We start from the raw sequence: 17,467 nt of genomic DNA on the forward strand, positions 1-17,467 counted from the left end.
ACTTGAAAGACAAAGTTGCCTTTTGTGTTCAAAATGGTGCCGGGGGAGTGGTGAGCTGGTGGTAGAGTAGGAGGATGGGAGGGAGGGGCTGGGATTTGGGGGCCCAAGGTAGGGGGTGGGAGCGGAGCCTTGAGGAAGCCAAGGAGGTGGACAAAGGGATCCAGAGGCTTCTTAGAGCAGGGTCACCAGGCAAAGGCCCAGAGGAATCAATCATCCCTGGGGAGGCCGGGCCCTGCCCATGAGCCATTGCATCCTCCGCGGCTGTTTGTAAATGCCAGACACCCTGTCCACACACACCCGCCTCGACACCCAAGCCCGCATTCATTCTCTCTGCCTGTAGTGCCCCACACAGCCCCCTCCTCCACTCCTCAAAACATACTTTTTGGATTCAGAACCTTAATCAATTCTGAAACCCTCCTTTGGAGAACTAGGAAGGAAATACAGGTCTTCTACGTTCATACTGCCCCCCTGCCCCAAATGACTATAGCCAGTCAGCGTGGGAACAGAGTCAAAGTCAGGCACAAGGTGGGGCCAGAAGATGGGGAGATGGAGACAGAGTGTTGGGGAGAACTGGAGGACAAGACCACTAATCCACCGGGTATGCAGGGTTCCCTGCCATCTCTGTCCACCTTCCCTTAGACTTCTTGAGATGGGACATTTACAAGTGCTTTGGGGAGTTTAAAGAGCAGGGGAGGCGCTATCTGGCCGGCCCCCTCGCCCTCGGGGTGCCTGCCCCCCGCAGAGCCCCACCAGTGATGCTGCCAGGTGGGTCTTGGTGGAGACCCGAGCAGCCATGGGGTGCCTGCGTTTGGCAGGTGTTTTAACTACACCTCGGAGAGCCACATCCAAGCCCCGGAATGTGCCTGGCCAATAAAGGCATGAGTTTATGGGCTTCATAAACATTTTACTAGAGAAATCAAGGCCTCAATTACCCCGTGGCCTCTTCCACCCGACAGCGACAGCTCCTCTATTGGGGTCTCTATGAAGGCAGAAGGAAGAAGATAGAAGAGCTGTGGTTTTTATATCCAGCTGCCCCTTCTCCCCCAGTGACTCTCTCACTGTTCAGGTCTTGCAAATTCTGCCTTTCTTCACTTCTCCAGAGGGCTTGAGACACTGCCACCAACTCTCTGAGTCTCACCCTCTCTGAGGGAAGAGGGCTGCCCCTTTGAAGAAGACAGCTGCCTCCACCACCACCTCTTCCTCCACCTCCCAGCCCTGCTCTTCCCTAACTGTTCAGCTCCCTTTCAACTACTACTGTACTTTTCAACTAGTACGGTATTTTTCTCAACAATAACTAGCAAGTAATTCCTAATTGTCAAGGGCTGTGCTAAGCACATTATGAATATCTTATTGAATCTTCCCAGTGCAGCAGCCCTAGAGACATGAACTGTTATCCTCCTGTTTTCTAAGAAAATAGAGGTTCTGAGAGGTTCAGCAACTTGCCTCAGGTCACACAGCTAATAATTGGTGGTGGTGACATTTGAACTCAGCTCTGTATGATAACAGAGTCTGTACCATTAAGCTTTCACTATACTTTTAACTTTTAAACTTTTCAAAACGTTCTTAGCAAGTATTTTCCATCAGGAGCAGAAGTCTTCTTGGGAGGCCCTAGGATGTGATTAAAATGTGGGTCTTGTCAGCAGTCAGTGGGTCCATGTGTCCGTGACGGGAGGGAGCAGGCAGGGGCAAGGCTAGTTCAGTGATGATGGGGAGGTGAAGGGGGCTGCTGGAGAGGAAGGGTCTCTCTGGTGGGGCAGCAAAAGAGAGGAAGTAGGAGAGAAGGCAGGAGAAAAGGCTGAGATTTTTTCTGGCGTCTGGCTGGGCCAGAGCTGTCCAATAGAATAGAATTTTCCGTGAAGATAAAAATATTCTCTCTGTGCTGTCCTATGCTACAGCTTCTAGCCACTTGTGGCTATTGAGTACTTGAAATGTGGCTAGTGAGTCTAAGAAACTAAATTTATTATTTTATTTAATTTAAATTAATTTAAATTTAAATGACCGCATGCAGCTAGAGGCTACTGTATGGGATATTCACTATAGCTGATGACTGAAATTTGCTCAAAGTCCTTTTCTAACAAACCTAAGGCCCAGGGGGGATTTAATATAAGGCCCCAAGGGGCTGTAACCACTTCTAGATGCCACTTTGTAAGGGGACCTTGCCCACTCAGAGCTTGGCTAGTGGAGGGTCTCCAGGCTCGAGGCATCTGAAGATCATTTCATATCATAAATAGCCAAAGGAATTAGAACATTCTACCTCAGAAGACGTCTCAGGGGCAACCCCAAACCTCAGGTAATTGAGGGTCTGTTGGAAGAGTGGCCTTGCTAGTGTCTTCTACAGCAGCACTGTCCAATAGAAATATAACACAAGCCACCTAGGTAATTTTACATTTTCTATTAGTCGTATTTAAAAAGAAAAATAAAAAGCAATAGGTGAACTTAATTTTAATAATAAATTTTATTTTACCATATATCAAAAATATTATTTCAACATATAATTATTATTCAGATTATTAGTAAGATATCTTGCATTCTTTTTTTTAATACTAAGTCTTCACCATCTGGTGTGTATTTTATACTTTCAGCCCATCTCAATTGGTACTGGCCACATTTTAAGGGCTCAATAGCTAGCTACTATATTGGACAATGTGGTTCTAGAGGGAAAAGTTGGGGCTGGTGGGTAAAAGCTTACAATAGGGTTCAGCCCTGACTCTGGAATAAGGGAGAACTTTATAATCATTTGAGCTACCTGAGGAGGGGCTGTGTGTCCCCAGTCCTTGGCTGGGATGGATGCGAGGAGGGGATTGTCCTCAATAGCCTTGGGAAGAGCCTGTGGTTCTGTGGTGACGCCTCTTGAATGGCTATGTGAGGTGGGACATCTGGTGCCACAGGCTTTTTTTGCGAGGCTATGTTTTGAACTCTCCATCCAAATGTGTCCTTGGACCTTTCTGTCATCACATACCGGATAGGAGTCTGGCTGTAGCCACAGGGTGGGAGGCCTGGGCTTGGGGGCTGCTGGCAGTTTCCTTCCCAGCACTCGGTGTCGACCCTTTGCTGCCCCTCTGAGTCCCCCCGGAGCCTGTCTAATCAGATCTAGGCCTGACCTTGCCAAAGGTCCTGGACCTGGAGGAAACGGCCCCTCCTCTCCCTGAGCTGCCCTGGGTCTGGCTCTCAGGAGACCCCTCCCCTCGGGGTGATTTATATCAGTGTCCAGGAGCCATTTCCTGCCTGTTTTTGTTTCCTTCCCGCCTAGTGGGTTGCTGAGCTTTCTCCCTGCCCCCCTCTCTTTCCCCACAGCCTGGCTGTACCAAGGTAGGGGCAGGGAGAGGCTGGGAAATTCCTTCCCAGATTGCTTGGGAAAAGGTGCTTGTTTCTTCCTTTCTCCAGAGCCACCTCAAGCAGGTCTTTGTCTTCCTTGTCCTCTTTGTGGTCCTCACATGCTCACTACTTCCCATTACTGAGATTGAAGTAAGAGACCCCAAACTGCCCCCACCAGACCAACAGTTGTCAACAGGAGCTTAAAGTGCACAGCCATAAGTCCCAGCACCACCGTCATGTCCACCCAACCCAGAAGCAGTGTCTCCAGCCGCAGCAGTGTTGTAACCCATCTAGACTGTCATCAACCATGCAGTGGCCTCTAGGGGTCCAGGGCTTAGGGTGTACAGGGTCCTCATGCAGCCCCCAGCAGTATCTGTACTTGCTCAGGGACACCCCCCACCCCACCTCCAGAGACTCATGAAGGGGGTCTGCTAGTGCAAGCCAGGACCAAGGACACTGTCAGCCAAACCTGTCCCACATGAGAGCCTTGGAAGGGGCTGAAGTGGCTCCTAGATCCTTTCTTCCTGACTTCCTGAAGGAAAAATGGTGTTGTCTGTGAACCAGGAGAATGTGGACGATTCCTAGAGACACCATTAAGCTGAATATGTTCACCCCTAAATTGGGGATCTGGACGAGAGCCTGTTTGTGAAGGCATGTGGGGAGTCAGCCCCTGAAGGGCACCTGGTCAACCCTCACCATGTTATGGATGAGAGGACTGGCATTGTGAGATGCTTCCTGACTTACCTGATGGATATGGAGGACCAACCAGAGGGTTGGATGGGGGTGTGATGAACAGGGGGTGGGGGGATTGGTGGGGAGAAGAAATCTCAGACCGAGAGGGCTGCACCCTCCTATGGCACACACCTCCTCTGAACCACACCTGTGCAGCCATCTGGGCTCTGAGGGGTAGAGTTGAGAAGCCAGAGAGATTTCCCCATCCCTGGGGCTCATTATCCACCCCCTGCAACTTGCAATACTGCCCCAACTCCTAATCAGTGAGAAGAGGCTGTTCCCACAAGCAGTCTGCTCTGGGGTGACCTGAACTTGGAGGGTGAAAACTCTGCTGGAGAAAGGACACCCTAACAGAGGGCCTAGGGCATGAAACTCCTAATTCAGAGCTGATGATGCCTGGGCCTCAGTTTCCACCTTTGCAAAATGAAATAGTTGGCTTTAGGTTAGTGCATTAAAAGGCAGCAAAAGCAACGCTTCAAAATAAATGTTCTGTAGAGCCGCAGTTATGCAAAGCTGGGAGTGATGCAGAGAGCTGCCACTTCGCTGAAGGGAGCTGGGGAGCTGGGGTGGGGCGTGGCCCAGCTACATCTGCAGGGTCCCAGAGGACACTCAGGACTCCCTGCTGTGCACGGTGTGAAGAGTATCTAACTGGCTTCTCATCCAGGACCCTTTCCAGCTCTAGCAGCACCGCATTTATCCCAGGTTGATGCTTAGTTTGAGGAGAGGAGAAGTGGGGGTGGGATAGTCGAGGCCAGACTTTCTCCATCCCCAGCACCCTGGCAAGAGGCAGTCTTTTCCCGTGTCTCTTTCTCCGGACCAGTTCCTAGCTCAAGGTGCCTCCAGGGAGCCCAGAATGGGGGCTAGAAGCACAAAAGGATTCGGTTCCTTAATGAGAAGGCATCTGTAGTCAGCAGAGCCATTAGCCCCGCCCCAGGTCCCTGGGGGCCTGTGAGCTCTCCAGCTGGAGTGAGGAGGGGGCAGGCAGCTCCCCAGCTCCTGAAGGGGCACGGTCCGGGGGGCACAGCCTGCCCACCGAGGAGCCTGGGTGCCCTCTCCCCTCCCCGGGCCCTCATCTCATCCTGCCCTCCTGGCGGCTGAGGCCTGGAGGCAGTAGAGGGTTCCCAGCAGTGCCTCTGCTCCCACCCCCAAGACTCTGGGCTGTCTGTCCTCCAGGCTCTTGGCCAAACACAGCCTTTGGCCTGAGGCTGGGCAGACTGACCTCACGGGGCTCCCTGGGGATCCTCTCTTCCAGTGTGATGAGGTACCAGCTGGGGCACTTGGCCCTACCCACTGCCCCCCAGGACCCCACGGTATGTTTATAAGGGCTATGCCTACATGGGGACACGGGTGATTGATCACCCACCCAGTCTCAGAATCTTACACCAGCCACGGACACAACAGATACAAACCCCCATTCACATCCCAGACGTGGACACACTGAGACACACACATGAAGACACAGCCACGACTTCCCGCACACACGCACAAAGCACACAGACCCACCAGCCGCTCTCCCAGGAGGCCCTCAAAGAGGAGGAGGCAGGGCGGGGGATTTTTATGCATGTTTATATTTAATGAACCACATGCAAATGAGATGGAGAAGCGCACCACAAAGGAGTCAGCCCCTGGAGACTCTGGAGGGACGGGCACAAAGACTCGGCCTTCGGGGCTGCCCTGGAGTCTAGACTGGGCAGGTGGGTCGAAGGGGCCTGAGACAGGGCGTGGGGGGCCACAGGGAGGGCCGCTGGCCCACACCCCGGAGCCAGGAGCAGGCGCGGGACAAACTCCTGCTGCTGTGGGGGGAGGGTGCCTTCTGGGAGGGGAGCCACTGTCCCAGCTGATGGAGTGCCTGAGGGGAGGGGGCTGCCTGCCCCGACAGATGGTGAACCGCCTTCCCGTACTTGAAGCAAAGTGGATTTTAATGAAATCGCAGCCCTGGTGTTGAAGCTGGGAACCAGCATGGGAGGGGCTGCCTTCCCCAGGCTTTACAGGGTGGGGCCTGGGGGTGGGGGTGGGGGCTGGGACAGTTAACTAGCCTAAAGCAGGAGCTTGGGAGGGGTTGGGCAGAGGTGTAGACCACAGCCCTTCTGCGCGCTCTCTCCACACCAGATCCCCAAAACGTGGGGAGGAGGCCGTGAATATTTATGAGACATTGAAATGTAGATTGGTAGGCCTGACAGTCTCCTGAGAGGCTTGTCACCTTGGATGGATGCATCACCCTTTTGGTGTATCCAAGAAGGTGGTGCCCACAGAAGAAGTTGGGAGGGGGGCAGTGAGGAACGAAAAAAAAACCCCACTGGGCCCTGGTAACCAGGAGTCTGATGACCAGTGTCCCTGCTGGACAGGGACTAATTGTTTCCCCTATCTGGGCCTCAGTTTCCTATTCCGTAAAATGGGAAGCATTGCACTTAGGTCTTGTGTACCTAAAAGGGAGTTTATGAAAATAAATCTGAAATCAGCTGAAAACGTCCTGCCAAGCAGGACTTTGGAGAAAGGCTTTCTTTGACTGGTCTTCACGGGTCACTTTTGGGGGAATGATGCCTCCCAGGGAAGCCCTGGCAGCCCAAGATTTCCTTGTTAGAGGTTTGTTGTCCAGGGATTTATCCAGACCTTTCTCAGTGTGTTCCAGCACAGCCTGTACCACCTTGTAGGGGAAGATGTTTCCCTCGGTTGGGAGGCTGGGTGAGTTGATGTGTCTATCCCTCCAGCTGCCAGCTCTAGGAGAGCCCCTGCCCCTCAGTGGGCAGAGCTCCAGGGCCCCGGGGCACCCAACTGTGACCCCACCACACCCCGCCCTTGCCCAGCCCTCTGCCGTGCACCTTTCTAATTCACTTCCTTTCCTCCCCCAGCCATGTCAGACTTCCACGTGCACCCTCAAGCCACTGTGGGTGAGGAGGGTGGTGTAGCCCGCTTCCAGTGCCAAATCCATGGTCTTCCCAAACCCCAGATCACATGGGAGAAGAACCGAGTCCCCATTGACACAGACAATGAGAGGTGAGTGATGTGTGGGAAAGACCAAGAGAGGACAGAGAGGCCTCAGCTCTGGGAACTAAAGCTGGCACCCAAGACAGTGGTGTTTCTGGAACTGTAGCCAACATGGGGTGTCCACAAGGCTTGCTGGGCCTAGACTCTGTGCTCATGGACATGTCTGTGAGAAGAACTGTCGGTGCCCGTTGCCCAGGCTGGAATTAAGGGTATGTCCACCTGCATGAGTCCCTGAGCGTATCTGGGGTGACGACCATGACACTGGGACAGTGCCTGGTACTGGGCCGCTCTGCAGTGCTCCGAGTCCCTGAGGCTGTGCTGGTGATGGGTTGTGCCCCTCCTCCTATCAGGTACACACTGCTGCCCAAGGGGGTTCTGCAGATCACAGGACTTCGGGCTGAGGACAGTGGCATCTTCCACTGTGTGGCCTCGAACATCGCCAGTGTCCGGGTCAGCCATGGTGCCAGGCTTACTGTTTCAGGTGAGGGTCCTTTGTCCAGGTCAACCCATGACTACCCAACCGACCTCCCAACTTCTCCCCACCCTCAAATAAATCAATTCCTCTTCAACTGACCTCTGGAGCCTTGTCAGCCAGGTGCGTACAGAGCAAAGCGCACAGCCTTGTGTTCCTCATGGAGAGGTTCAGGAGGCATCTGGGCCACAGGCCCTCTCATTTGGGATGCCCATCCTCTATTATCCCAGGGGGTTTGGTTATTCCCATTACCAGGAGTGGAGGGGGTGGGCGTGAGGGCTGGCTTTGGTCGCCTGGCATCTCCTCTGTCCACTGGACCTGGTTTCGGGGCTGGTGCCAGCTTCTCAGACCCCATGTCCTGGGTTGTAGGAGGAGGGGTTGGGGGGGGGTTCCCAGATGAAGTGAGGAAACCAGCCTCCTCCTCCCAGGCTCAGGCTCTGGGGCCTACAAGGAGCCAATGATCCTTGTGGGGCCTGAGAACCTCACCCTGACCGTGCACCAGACGGCAGTGCTTGAGTGTGTCGCCACGGGCAACCCGCGCCCCATTGTGTCCTGGAGCCGCCTGGGTAAGCCTCGTCCCCCGCGGTCCCTGCCCCTCCCACCCCTGTCCTGCCCCCGGGAGGGCTGGGCTCATCACCCAGCTCTAAGAGACTGAATCCTGTTTGTTCTCCATGGGGGTCTGTGCTCTCCCAGCGGCCTGGGGAGGCAGTACGTTTCCCCTTTCCTTGGCAGGACCAGGGAGGTCCACCAGCCCACTACATTCTCCCTCCCCCTGTGGGGATGGCTTAGCTCCCTGGGTTACCTCACCCAATCCTGGCAGCCTGCTCCCCTTCCCCTCACCCTGGGCGCTGGACTCTCCGGAACCCTCTGCAGCCCTCAGCAGCCCCAGTCTCCTTCCTCCGCTGCTCCCCCTGCCCTCTATACCCTGGCCATAGTCCCCAGCTATGCAATCTCCAAACCCTCCAAATCTCAGCCAGTTGTCAAACTCTCCCCGTGGGCCCCCCAGTCTTTACCCTGGCCCCCTAAGTCCCCAGCCCAAATCCCCAGGCAGCTGAAGGAGAGAAATGAAAGGGTGCAGATGGGCCCACATTGTCGGAGTGGAAAGGTCACCCCGGGGGAAGGACGCTCCGGCGGGGTGGGGTGGGGGCGGCTTTCATGAGGAGACTGTGCCACATTGTAGCAGCTGAGCGATTGGGGAAGGAGGGGGCAGCAGGCGGGATAATGGAGTAGATTTCACCACTTCAGGGACTGAATGGGTAGCTGTCTCCTTGTATTCTGACTGTGCTAATCTGATCCTGGGCCGGGGGGATGGCTCAGGTCCCTGAGAGAAGCTGGAAAGAGTGGCCTCGCCATTCGGAAGAGCCGCGAGGCACTGCAAGGACCATCTGCCCAACATTTCCCAAAGCATGATCTGTCAGGAGGGAAAGAACAGCTTGGTGCTCCAAGAAGTTTGGGAAACAAAGTTAAACAACTCTCTACCACAGGACTTCTCAGAGCCTTGGTATTAATGGTCACTATGACTCTCCAGGAGTGTGATGGCTATTTGACCATGGAATTTTTTTTTTTTTCCAAGAGAAATAAACCAGATTGGGAAATGTTGATCTAATCCAAACCCCTTCCCTACGGGTTGGGAAACTGTAGAGAAGGGAATCAAAGGTCGTCAGTGAGTCCGTGACAAGGCTAGGATTAGGACCCTGGTCTTTGGCTGCCAGGCAAGTTTTTCAGGCTGCTCTCTGCTGCCTCCACAATGCAGTGAGGCTGGAGAGCCTGGGGCCTCCTGGAAGACATGTGGGACAGCGAATAGTCTGGAGTGTTCTGCACTTCCCTCTCTCACACTCCTGTCTCACTGCCCCTGCCCCATCCCCTCCTCCTTCCTCCTCAGATGGCCGCCCCATTGGGGTAGAGGGCATCCAAGTGCTGGGCACGGGGAACCTCATCATCTCAGACGTCACCGTCCAGCACTCGGGTGTCTACGTCTGTGCAGCCAACAGGCCAGGCACCCGGGTCAGGAGAACGGCACAGGGCCGGCTGGTGGTGCAAGGTACGGACCACCCCTTCCACCCAGCCCCTTCCTCCACCCCATTCCTCGCCAACAGCATCCCTGGCCCAAGCCTGTCCCCAGGACCTTTGTTTCCCATACACATCCTACTCTTATTCCCAGCCCCCAGGCCAGGCACAGGCAGCCCTCTCCCCCAGGAGTGTGTGTGTTGGGGATGGAAGGACATTCTGGCCATCTGGCCCCGGGATGTCCCTCCACGTGCCGTCCCCATTCCTCCAACCCTGCTGAGAGTCGTTTCCACTTTATAATCTCAGCAGGTTCCCCCTTGCCTATGTCAGTCACACGTGTGTGTCCCCCCACCCTGCACTGTTTCCATTCACACGTGGCACTTCCACACCTGTCTGCGTGCCCACAGCGTGTTTGTCATTTTCAGACTTGCAAGCCCCCACTCTCCGTCTCACACAGAGCCGGCCGCAACACCCACAGCGCAGCGGAGGCTGCAGCTGAGCCGGTCATTCCGTCCATCCCCCTGGCCTGGGCCTCAGCATCCCCAAGGAACTGGGCTTGGAGTTTCTGTTTGCAGGGCTTCTCTGTGGTGGTTCCGTCCCTGAGAGCTGGGGAAGGGTGGGAGATGAGGGCATTAGGAACTTAAATGCCCGTTTGTTTAGCATTCCATGTACCGTTAATCCGTCCAAATGAAAGTGATGGAGCATTTCATTTCTCGGGTATTAATGGAGGCTTGAGGCCTGGGATTGGAGGAGAGTGGAATTGAATGTGGAGGTAAGGGGGCCTGAGCTGAGGGCTCATCCATCTCCCCGTCATTACAGCCTTCGAGGTGCAGCCAAACCTATTAGCACATTTATTTATTTAACAATTTCCTGAACAGGGAGCTTAGCTTGATTGCTTATGGATACAAATGTCAGTCTTTTAAATAGGCATTAAAATGGAAGCCTCTCTTGGGTTTGCCTGCAGTGGAGGGAGGTGGAGCCAGCCGCCTTCTCCTTGAGCCTGAGCAGGGATAGAGGGTGGGCCCCACCTGGAGGATTCTCCAGGGTGTGGGGTAGGGATGTGTGTCCCAAGCCCAGCTTGCCCTCAGCACACCTCTGGCCCCTCCTCCTTTCCCCCTCTCCTCATTCCTTTCCTCACAGCTCTCTCTCCCTGTCCTCCTGACCCTCATGACGTCGCACACTTCTCTGTTCCCCGCCCCCTCAGCCCCAGCAGAGTTTGTCCAGCACCCCCAGTCCATCTCCAGGCCAGCTGGGACCACAGCCATGTTCACCTGTCAAGCCCAAGGTGAGCCCCCACCTCACGTCACGTGGTTGAAGAATGGACAGGTGCTGGGGCCGGGAGGCCACGTCAGGCTCAAGAACAATAACAGGTATGTGAGCATGTTGGGGTGAGGACTGGGCAAGAGACGGGGAACAGGGCCCAGAACGAGTGATGGGAGCAGGCTGCTGCACCTCCCTCCAGGGAAGAAACCTGAATTGGGGGTCTTGGAGACATGGGTTTGAGTCCCAGGCCTGCCACTAACTCGCTGGGAGACCTGAGACAAGTCATTTGTCTTCTTGAGGGGCTCCGTTTCTCTGTCCTTCAGATGGGGAGTTCTGGCTGACCCCTAGGGATACCCTGGGAGCAGGAGGGGTTCTGAGGCTCTCCCTCCCCTGCAGCACGCTGACCATTTCCGGAATCGGCCCTGAAGACGAGGCCATCTACCAGTGTATGGCTGAGAACAGCGCCGGCTCCTCGCAGGCCAGTGCCAGGCTGACCGTGCTGTGGGCCGAGGGGCTGCCCGGGCCCCCCCGCAATGTGCAGGCAGTCTCCATGTCGTCCACTGAGGTCCGCGTGTCCTGGAGTGAGCCCCTGGTCAACACCAAGGAGATCATCGGCTACGTGCTGCACATCAGGAAGGCAGCTGGTGGGTGGGGTTGAGAGGGCAGGCCCCCCCCCCCCCGCAATTTACTCTTTCTCATCCCTTCCAATCCTGCCTGAGCCAATACCTTCCCTTCCTTCTCTCTGCTGCACCCTGGCCACCCTCCCTCCGCCAATGCCTGTAGGACTCCCTCGTGCCTCTTACATGCCTCTGCCCCATCCTTTACCTCCCCAGACCCACCTGAGTTGGAGTATCAGGAAGCCGTCAGCAAGAGCACCTTACAGCATGTGGTGAGCGACCTGGAGGCCTCCACAGCCTACAGCTTCTACATCAAGGCCTACACGCCGAGGGGGGCGAGCTTGGCCTCTGCCCCCACCCTGGCCAGCACTCTGGGCGAAGGTGAGGCCTGGATGTGGAGTACAAAACCAAAGACACTCGGGATCAGGGCAGAACTGCCATGCACACTTGCTCAGGTTGTGCACTGCACAGGGTGCCTGGTGCTGAGAGTGAGTAGGCACTGGGTCAACCTGGAAGAGGGGACTCAGGAAAAGGTGCTGTTTGAGCATGTGGAGCCCCTGGGTCAGAGGCTGTGAGCTGTCAGGTCTCAGAGCTCTGGGCCACAGGTGGAAGGTAGATAGGTAGAGGCTTCAACCGATTACTTCTCCACCTGCAGCCCCTGCCCCACCCCCGTTGTCAGTGCGGGTCCTCAGCAGCTCATCCCTGCAGCTGCTCTGGGAACCTTGGCCCCGGCTGGCCCAGCATGAGGGCGGCTTCAAGCTGTTTTACCGCCCAGCAAGCAAGGCCTCCTTCACAGGCCCCATCATGCTGCCTGGAACTGTCTCCTCCTACAATCTCAGCCATCTCGGTGAGGTGGCCACTGCCTGGGGCTTGGGGAGCTGGGCAGGGGTGCAGTGCCTGGGGGCCAGAGAGGGTGTGCAGGGGTCATCTCTGTTCCCTGCCAGGACAGAGCTGCCTAGTGAGGGCTGGGATGGTCGCTCAGTGGCCCTACCTGCCCCCAGATCCCACTGTGGTGTATGAGGTGAAGCTGCTCGCCTATAACCAGCATGGAGATGGCAATGCCACAGTTCGCTTTGTATCTTTGAGGGGAGCATCTGAGAGGACAGGTGAGGGGGTGGGGCTGGGACCCTCAATCAGAGAGATGGGCCAGGGGCTGAGGCGGGAGCGGGGCTGGGATCCAAGGAAGGTAGGAGGGTAGAACTCTGTAGCCTTTGAGAATGCAGACTTAGACCTGTGTTTGAAGCTTGGCTGTGTGACCTCAGGAGGTTCCTTAACCTCTCTGAGCCCCAGTTTTCTCTTCTATTAAATAGGGATAAAAATACCTCCTTTATTAGAGCTGTAGAGAGGAGGAAATGATTTGTATAAAGTGCTTCTCCCTATATCTGGCACCAAGTTAGTGCTCAGTAAATGATAAAAAACAAACAAAAAGGTTGGGCAGGATCCCATAGGCAAGGGCAAAGGGTGTAGAACTGGGGGTGAGAGCTGCTGAGAGAGAAGACGCTGCCAGAGGCTGGGTGTCTGGGGGTGCTTCAAGCCAAGAAAGCCACAGCTCCCAACTTACCCCTGCCCCCCAGCCCTGAGCCTGCCGTGTGACTGCCGGAAGGAGGAGGCCACCAACCAGACGTCCACCACGGGCATTGTCATCGGCATCCACATTGGGGTCACCTGCATCATCTTCTGTGTCCTCTTCCTCCTGTTTGGCCAAAGGGGCAGGTGGGTCCTGGGCCAGGGAGAGGGGGCCGGGGGTGGAAGATAGGCCCAGAGAAGGAGCAGCTTGGGGCAAAACAGCCTGTGGCTCACCACCTCTATCCTTGGTTTCTTTTCTTTTGGTCTCAACTATCTCCCACATTCCCTCCCTCTAACTCTCCGCTCATCCCTTAGGACCCTCTTGTGTACAGATGTAGAAAACCAGCTCTCCCCACCTCAGGACCCCCGGAGTCAGGGGGACCCTGGCATCCTGGCTCTGAATGGGGCAGGACGGGGGGAGCGGGGCCAGCTGGGCCGAGACAAGAAACATGTGGACGTGAAGGAACTGGAGCAGTTGTTTCCACCAGCTGGGGTGGCAGGGCTGTCAGACCCCAGACCCACGGTGAGTGTCCAAACCTTGAGCACACCTCCCCCTCAGGCTCCGACCACCTCCAGATCCTTCCCTCCTTTCATCTTGGTCCCAAGCCTTGGTCATCAGCCTTAGCCAAGCTCCAAATCTTCTCTGGGCACAAAACTTACGGCCAGTTAGCCAGTAAGGCTTCCCTGGGCCCCAGAGACCCTAAGCCCTGTGTGGGATTGGATTCTGGAGCCTAACACTTTGGCTGGGGGCTCATGGGCCTCTGGCCCGCACTGCTGACACCCACGTGGCCTGGCTCGTTCCCCAGCAGGACCCTGCGGCCCCCATCCCATGTGAGGAGACCCAGCTCTCCATGCTGCCGCTCCAGGGGCACAGCCTTCTGGAGGAGTCAACATTGGAGGTCCAGGCCCCCTGTGCAGGCCCCACGGCTGCCCCAGCCCCCCAGGACACAGGCCCCGCCAGGCTGTCCACAGACGCAGCTGCCCAGCCACTTCGCTCGGGACAGTAGCTGCTGTCTGGCAAGTTCTAGCAGCGGGCAGCCCCCATTCTCAGGTCAAAGGCAAGACTTCTGTCATGTGGGCTTTGGATGGTGCTGTTGGGCTCCCCAGCATTTCTGCCCGTTCTGCCTTGCGGATTGTCAAGACCTAAGGCAGCCTCAAAACAGACCTCCCCCCCAAGGAATTGCAGGGGTCCTTGCAGCAGCCCCTCCCCTGGGGCTCATGTGCCCCTCACCCCTGCCTGGTACCCACATGACTTGGAACTGAACTGATGTTTTCCTTTAAGACAAAAATGAACAACTTAAAATCGAAAAAAAAAAAAAAAATAGACAGTGAGAGAAGAGAGAGGACGGTGAATTAGACTCCAAAAATAATCCCCTGCCGTGGCTGGGCCCTGACACCATCCTGCCACTGGCCTTGTTTTCTCAGGATGGATTTTTGCTGTTTGGCTCTCAGCACCTACCTCAGCCGGAATGAATGTCCTTGGGGAGTGGGGGTGTAGTCTCATCCCCCTACTCCACAGAGCCCTGAATGCACTCCTACCTCAAGCCCCCTTTAAGGGCACCCCCGCTCCTTTCCCACATTGTTGTCCAGACATTTAAAAAAAAAAAAAAAAAAAAAAAAAAAGCACTTCCCCATTTCCAGGTGTGAAAGGAAAACTTCTACCTCAAGGCCCGCTGGCTCTGCGGGCAGGTGTTGCAGCACCGGAGACTCCCTCCCGGCTCCGCCTCCCCCAAGAGGAGCTGGGGGGCCCAAGGCACCCAGGGTGGGCTGCTCGGGGCCTCCGGAAATAAAGATGGAATTGGTCAAAGAGAAATGTGAAAAAAAGCCAAAAATGAGAGGAAATGTGTTCCTTGAAGTATAAATTGTTGCCCCACACTAGCCACCATTAGCACGCTGCCCTGCTCGTCTCTTCTGCCCACCCCCACTTTGACCCCTTCAGCCAAGCCCTCCTCGCTCCGGGACCGACCACCTCCCCGGGCCTTGGGAGTGGACCCGCCCCGCGGCCCGCCCCCCTCCTGCCGGGACGCAGCGCCCCCTGGCGTCCGCGCACGCCTGGCTCCCTGGCATGTACTGTGGGGGGCGGGGGCGTGGGGCCGTGGGGGCGTGGGTGGGTGGGTGAGCTTGACTCGCCCTCCCGGAAGATGTAGCCGGGAGCTATTTTTATACAAGGTGTGTTTAAGGGTTATGTTCTTGTGATTTTTTTGTTTCTCTTTTCTGTTGTGTGTTCTTTTAAGTGCTTAGTTAAAAGAAAAAAAAAAAAAGGAAGCAAATGCCTATTTTTGGTTACACTCAGAAACATTTTTTTAATGGTAGAAAAGTTTGTTTTTTTTTTAAAGAAGAAAAAAAAGATAAGTGTATTCCTTAAGTATGAGATTAGATGCTGAAGTCTCTGATCCCCCAACCCTCTAGGGACACCCCGCCCCAACTTTAGTCAATTAGCTGAAGAAGGTAGAACTTGTGGTGTTTTCCTAGAAGACTAGCGTCATGTCCGTGTGGTCTCGGGAAGGGCGGTCCCTCCCCTCCCAGATGACGGGCACATGCCGGGGGAACTTCAAAGCTCTGAGGCAGTGCCCCCTCTGGCCCCCAGGTGGCTTCTCTCTACCCAACCCCCATCCTGGTAACTCCTCTCCCCAGGGAAGGGTGGGTGTGGGGGACGAGCGGGGTGGCTGGCTACCTGGCCTGACTTGGGGTTTGTCACCCTCCACTCATTCTGACTGAATAAAAGTCCTGTTGCCAAAGTGAACCTTGAGTTTTTTGGTGGCTGTGTCCGGTCATGGGGGAGGGGGTGGGAGTGCAGAGGGTGAGCTGGGTCGTGGCCTCCCAGGGTCAGAGGCAGGAACCATCACAACAGAGCCCCTGCAGACCACCTGTGTTAGTCAGGGTTCTCTAGGGAAACAGAATCAACAAGAGATACCTGTAAACATAAGATTTTAGAAAAGTGTCTCACGCAGCTATGGGGATGCATGAGTCCAAATTCCGTAGGGCAGGCAGTGAGCTGGCAACTCTGATGAAGGTGTTCGATGAACTCAGGAGATGCCACTGGCTAGCTGAAGAAGTGAAGGTCCTCTCTCTCCCCCCTTAAAAATCTTCAACTGATTGTGGATTAAATCCAGCTGATTGAATTCTCTTTGCAGAAAACACGCCCTTCATTGATGTAAACAGCCACAGGTGCAGTCAACTGACTGATGGTTTAATAAACTAGCCTTCTGGTTTATTAACCAGCCACAAATGTCCTTGCAGTAAAGGCTAGGCCAGTGCTTGCTTGACCAGACACCTGGACATTACCACCTGGCCAAGCTGACACATGAACCCAACCATCACACCACCACAGGCACCTGCTAAGTCTCCACAGCAGTCACTGAGTCCTCCCCTGTTTCCTGTGAGGTAAGCACTCCAATTAGCATCATCTCCATTTTATAGATGATGCAGCTAAAGAAAGAATAAGAGAAATGAAGTTAATGCCCCAAATCTCACACAGCCAGTTAGGGGCAGGATCAGAGTTCAAGTCTAGCCTGCCTGGGTTCCAGGGTCTGCCTTCAGGCCCCTGCTCCGTGCCTCCGTGAGGAATCCTGAGTGCACTCCCCTTGGCTCCAGAGTAACAACAGTTCATCAGTCTTGAACCCTCTCCAAGTGCTAAGCAGTGCTTTTTATGCAGTGTCTATGAGGAAGGATTATTTTCCTCCCCATTTTAAAGTTGAGGAAACCAAGGCTCCGCATGAACAGATCCCACAGCCAGGACCCCTGGCAGGCCTCTCCGTTCCCCTGTTGTCCACTTTCTTCAGTCCTGAGGCTGAGTATCTAGGGGCTGCCAAGGCTTAGGATAGGCCAAGAGAGATTTGGCTTAATGGCGGTTATACTGGAAAAGATCTGGTGGTCTCAGCTGACCTCAAGCTTAGTAACAGGCGATGGTGTAATGCAACTGCTTAGAAAGCCAAGGGCTCAGATCTGCAACACGCAGCAGGTCTGGAGGGCTGGGTTCTGTACCAGAAGGCACACTTTGAGAGGAACAAACCAGAGTAGGGGTTTTGAAAACTGGATTGCCCAACTGTGGCTGAGGGTGTTGGGGAACCAGACCCCCTGTCCACCCTCACCCAGAGCAGTTCCACTTTTGTGTCATATGTTGGGCTGTTTGTGAGAATTCTTTTTGAAAACAGGGTTTGGCTGCTAAAAGTTTGAAAACCCCTGGCCTGGCACTTCTGGAAGGAGCCTGGGGGGTGGGGGAGCAGATAGTTGGGACCAAGGTCAGGCGAGGGCCAGCGATAGTGTTATGGATGCTGAACTGAGAAAGAAAAGTCCAGGGCCAATGTGGTAGGTGTCCTGTCTCTCACGGAGAGGGAATTCACTTGCCCTGACTTTCCCAGAGGAAAGAACTAAGTCCAACTATAGATACCATACTCCACCTTTCTAAAGGTTTAAACAACTTACATGGGACTTTGCAAACACAGGAATTTTTAAACAAGTCCAGTCATCCAAGAGCTACCTGGGGAGGAGGTTTGAGAAGACCCTGCGG

The 17,467-nt window shown here is 55.0% G+C and overlaps 1 protein-coding gene across 4 annotated transcripts in view; it reads left to right on the plus strand.

Moving 5' to 3' along the window:
• The window catches only part of IGDCC3 (immunoglobulin superfamily DCC subclass member 3), a 39,524-nt gene extending 24,931 nt beyond the window's left edge, over positions 1 to 14,593 (plus strand). For 2 of the 4 annotated variants that reach the window (XM_037833676.1, XM_037833680.1), the window contains 12 exons: positions 6,897 to 7,041; positions 7,383 to 7,513; positions 7,933 to 8,070; positions 9,387 to 9,545; positions 10,716 to 10,881; positions 11,171 to 11,418; positions 11,608 to 11,772; positions 12,047 to 12,238; positions 12,393 to 12,497; positions 12,966 to 13,104; positions 13,273 to 13,480; positions 13,764 to 14,593. In XM_037833676.1, coding sequence (XP_037689604.1) covers positions 6,897 to 7,041; positions 7,383 to 7,513; positions 7,933 to 8,070; positions 9,387 to 9,545; positions 10,716 to 10,881; positions 11,171 to 11,418; positions 11,608 to 11,772; positions 12,047 to 12,238; positions 12,393 to 12,497; positions 12,966 to 13,104; positions 13,273 to 13,480; positions 13,764 to 13,964 — 1,997 coding nt within the window. In that variant the 3' untranslated portion in view covers positions 13,965 to 14,593. Of the gene's footprint in view, positions 1 to 5,656; positions 5,742 to 6,896; positions 7,042 to 7,382; positions 7,514 to 7,932; positions 8,071 to 9,386; positions 9,546 to 10,715; positions 10,882 to 11,170; positions 11,419 to 11,607; positions 11,773 to 12,046; positions 12,239 to 12,392; positions 12,498 to 12,965; positions 13,105 to 13,272; positions 13,481 to 13,763 lie in introns of those variants that run through there. The other 2 variants (XM_037833679.1, XM_037833678.1) reach the window with 2 other exon arrangements.
• The last annotated feature ends 2,874 nt before the right edge of the window (positions 14,594 to 17,467 follow it).

Source organism: Choloepus didactylus, chromosome 4, assembly GCF_015220235.1.
Source record: "Choloepus didactylus isolate mChoDid1 chromosome 4, mChoDid1.pri, whole genome shotgun sequence".
Taxonomy (NCBI): domain Eukaryota; kingdom Metazoa; phylum Chordata; class Mammalia; order Pilosa; family Megalonychidae; genus Choloepus; species Choloepus didactylus.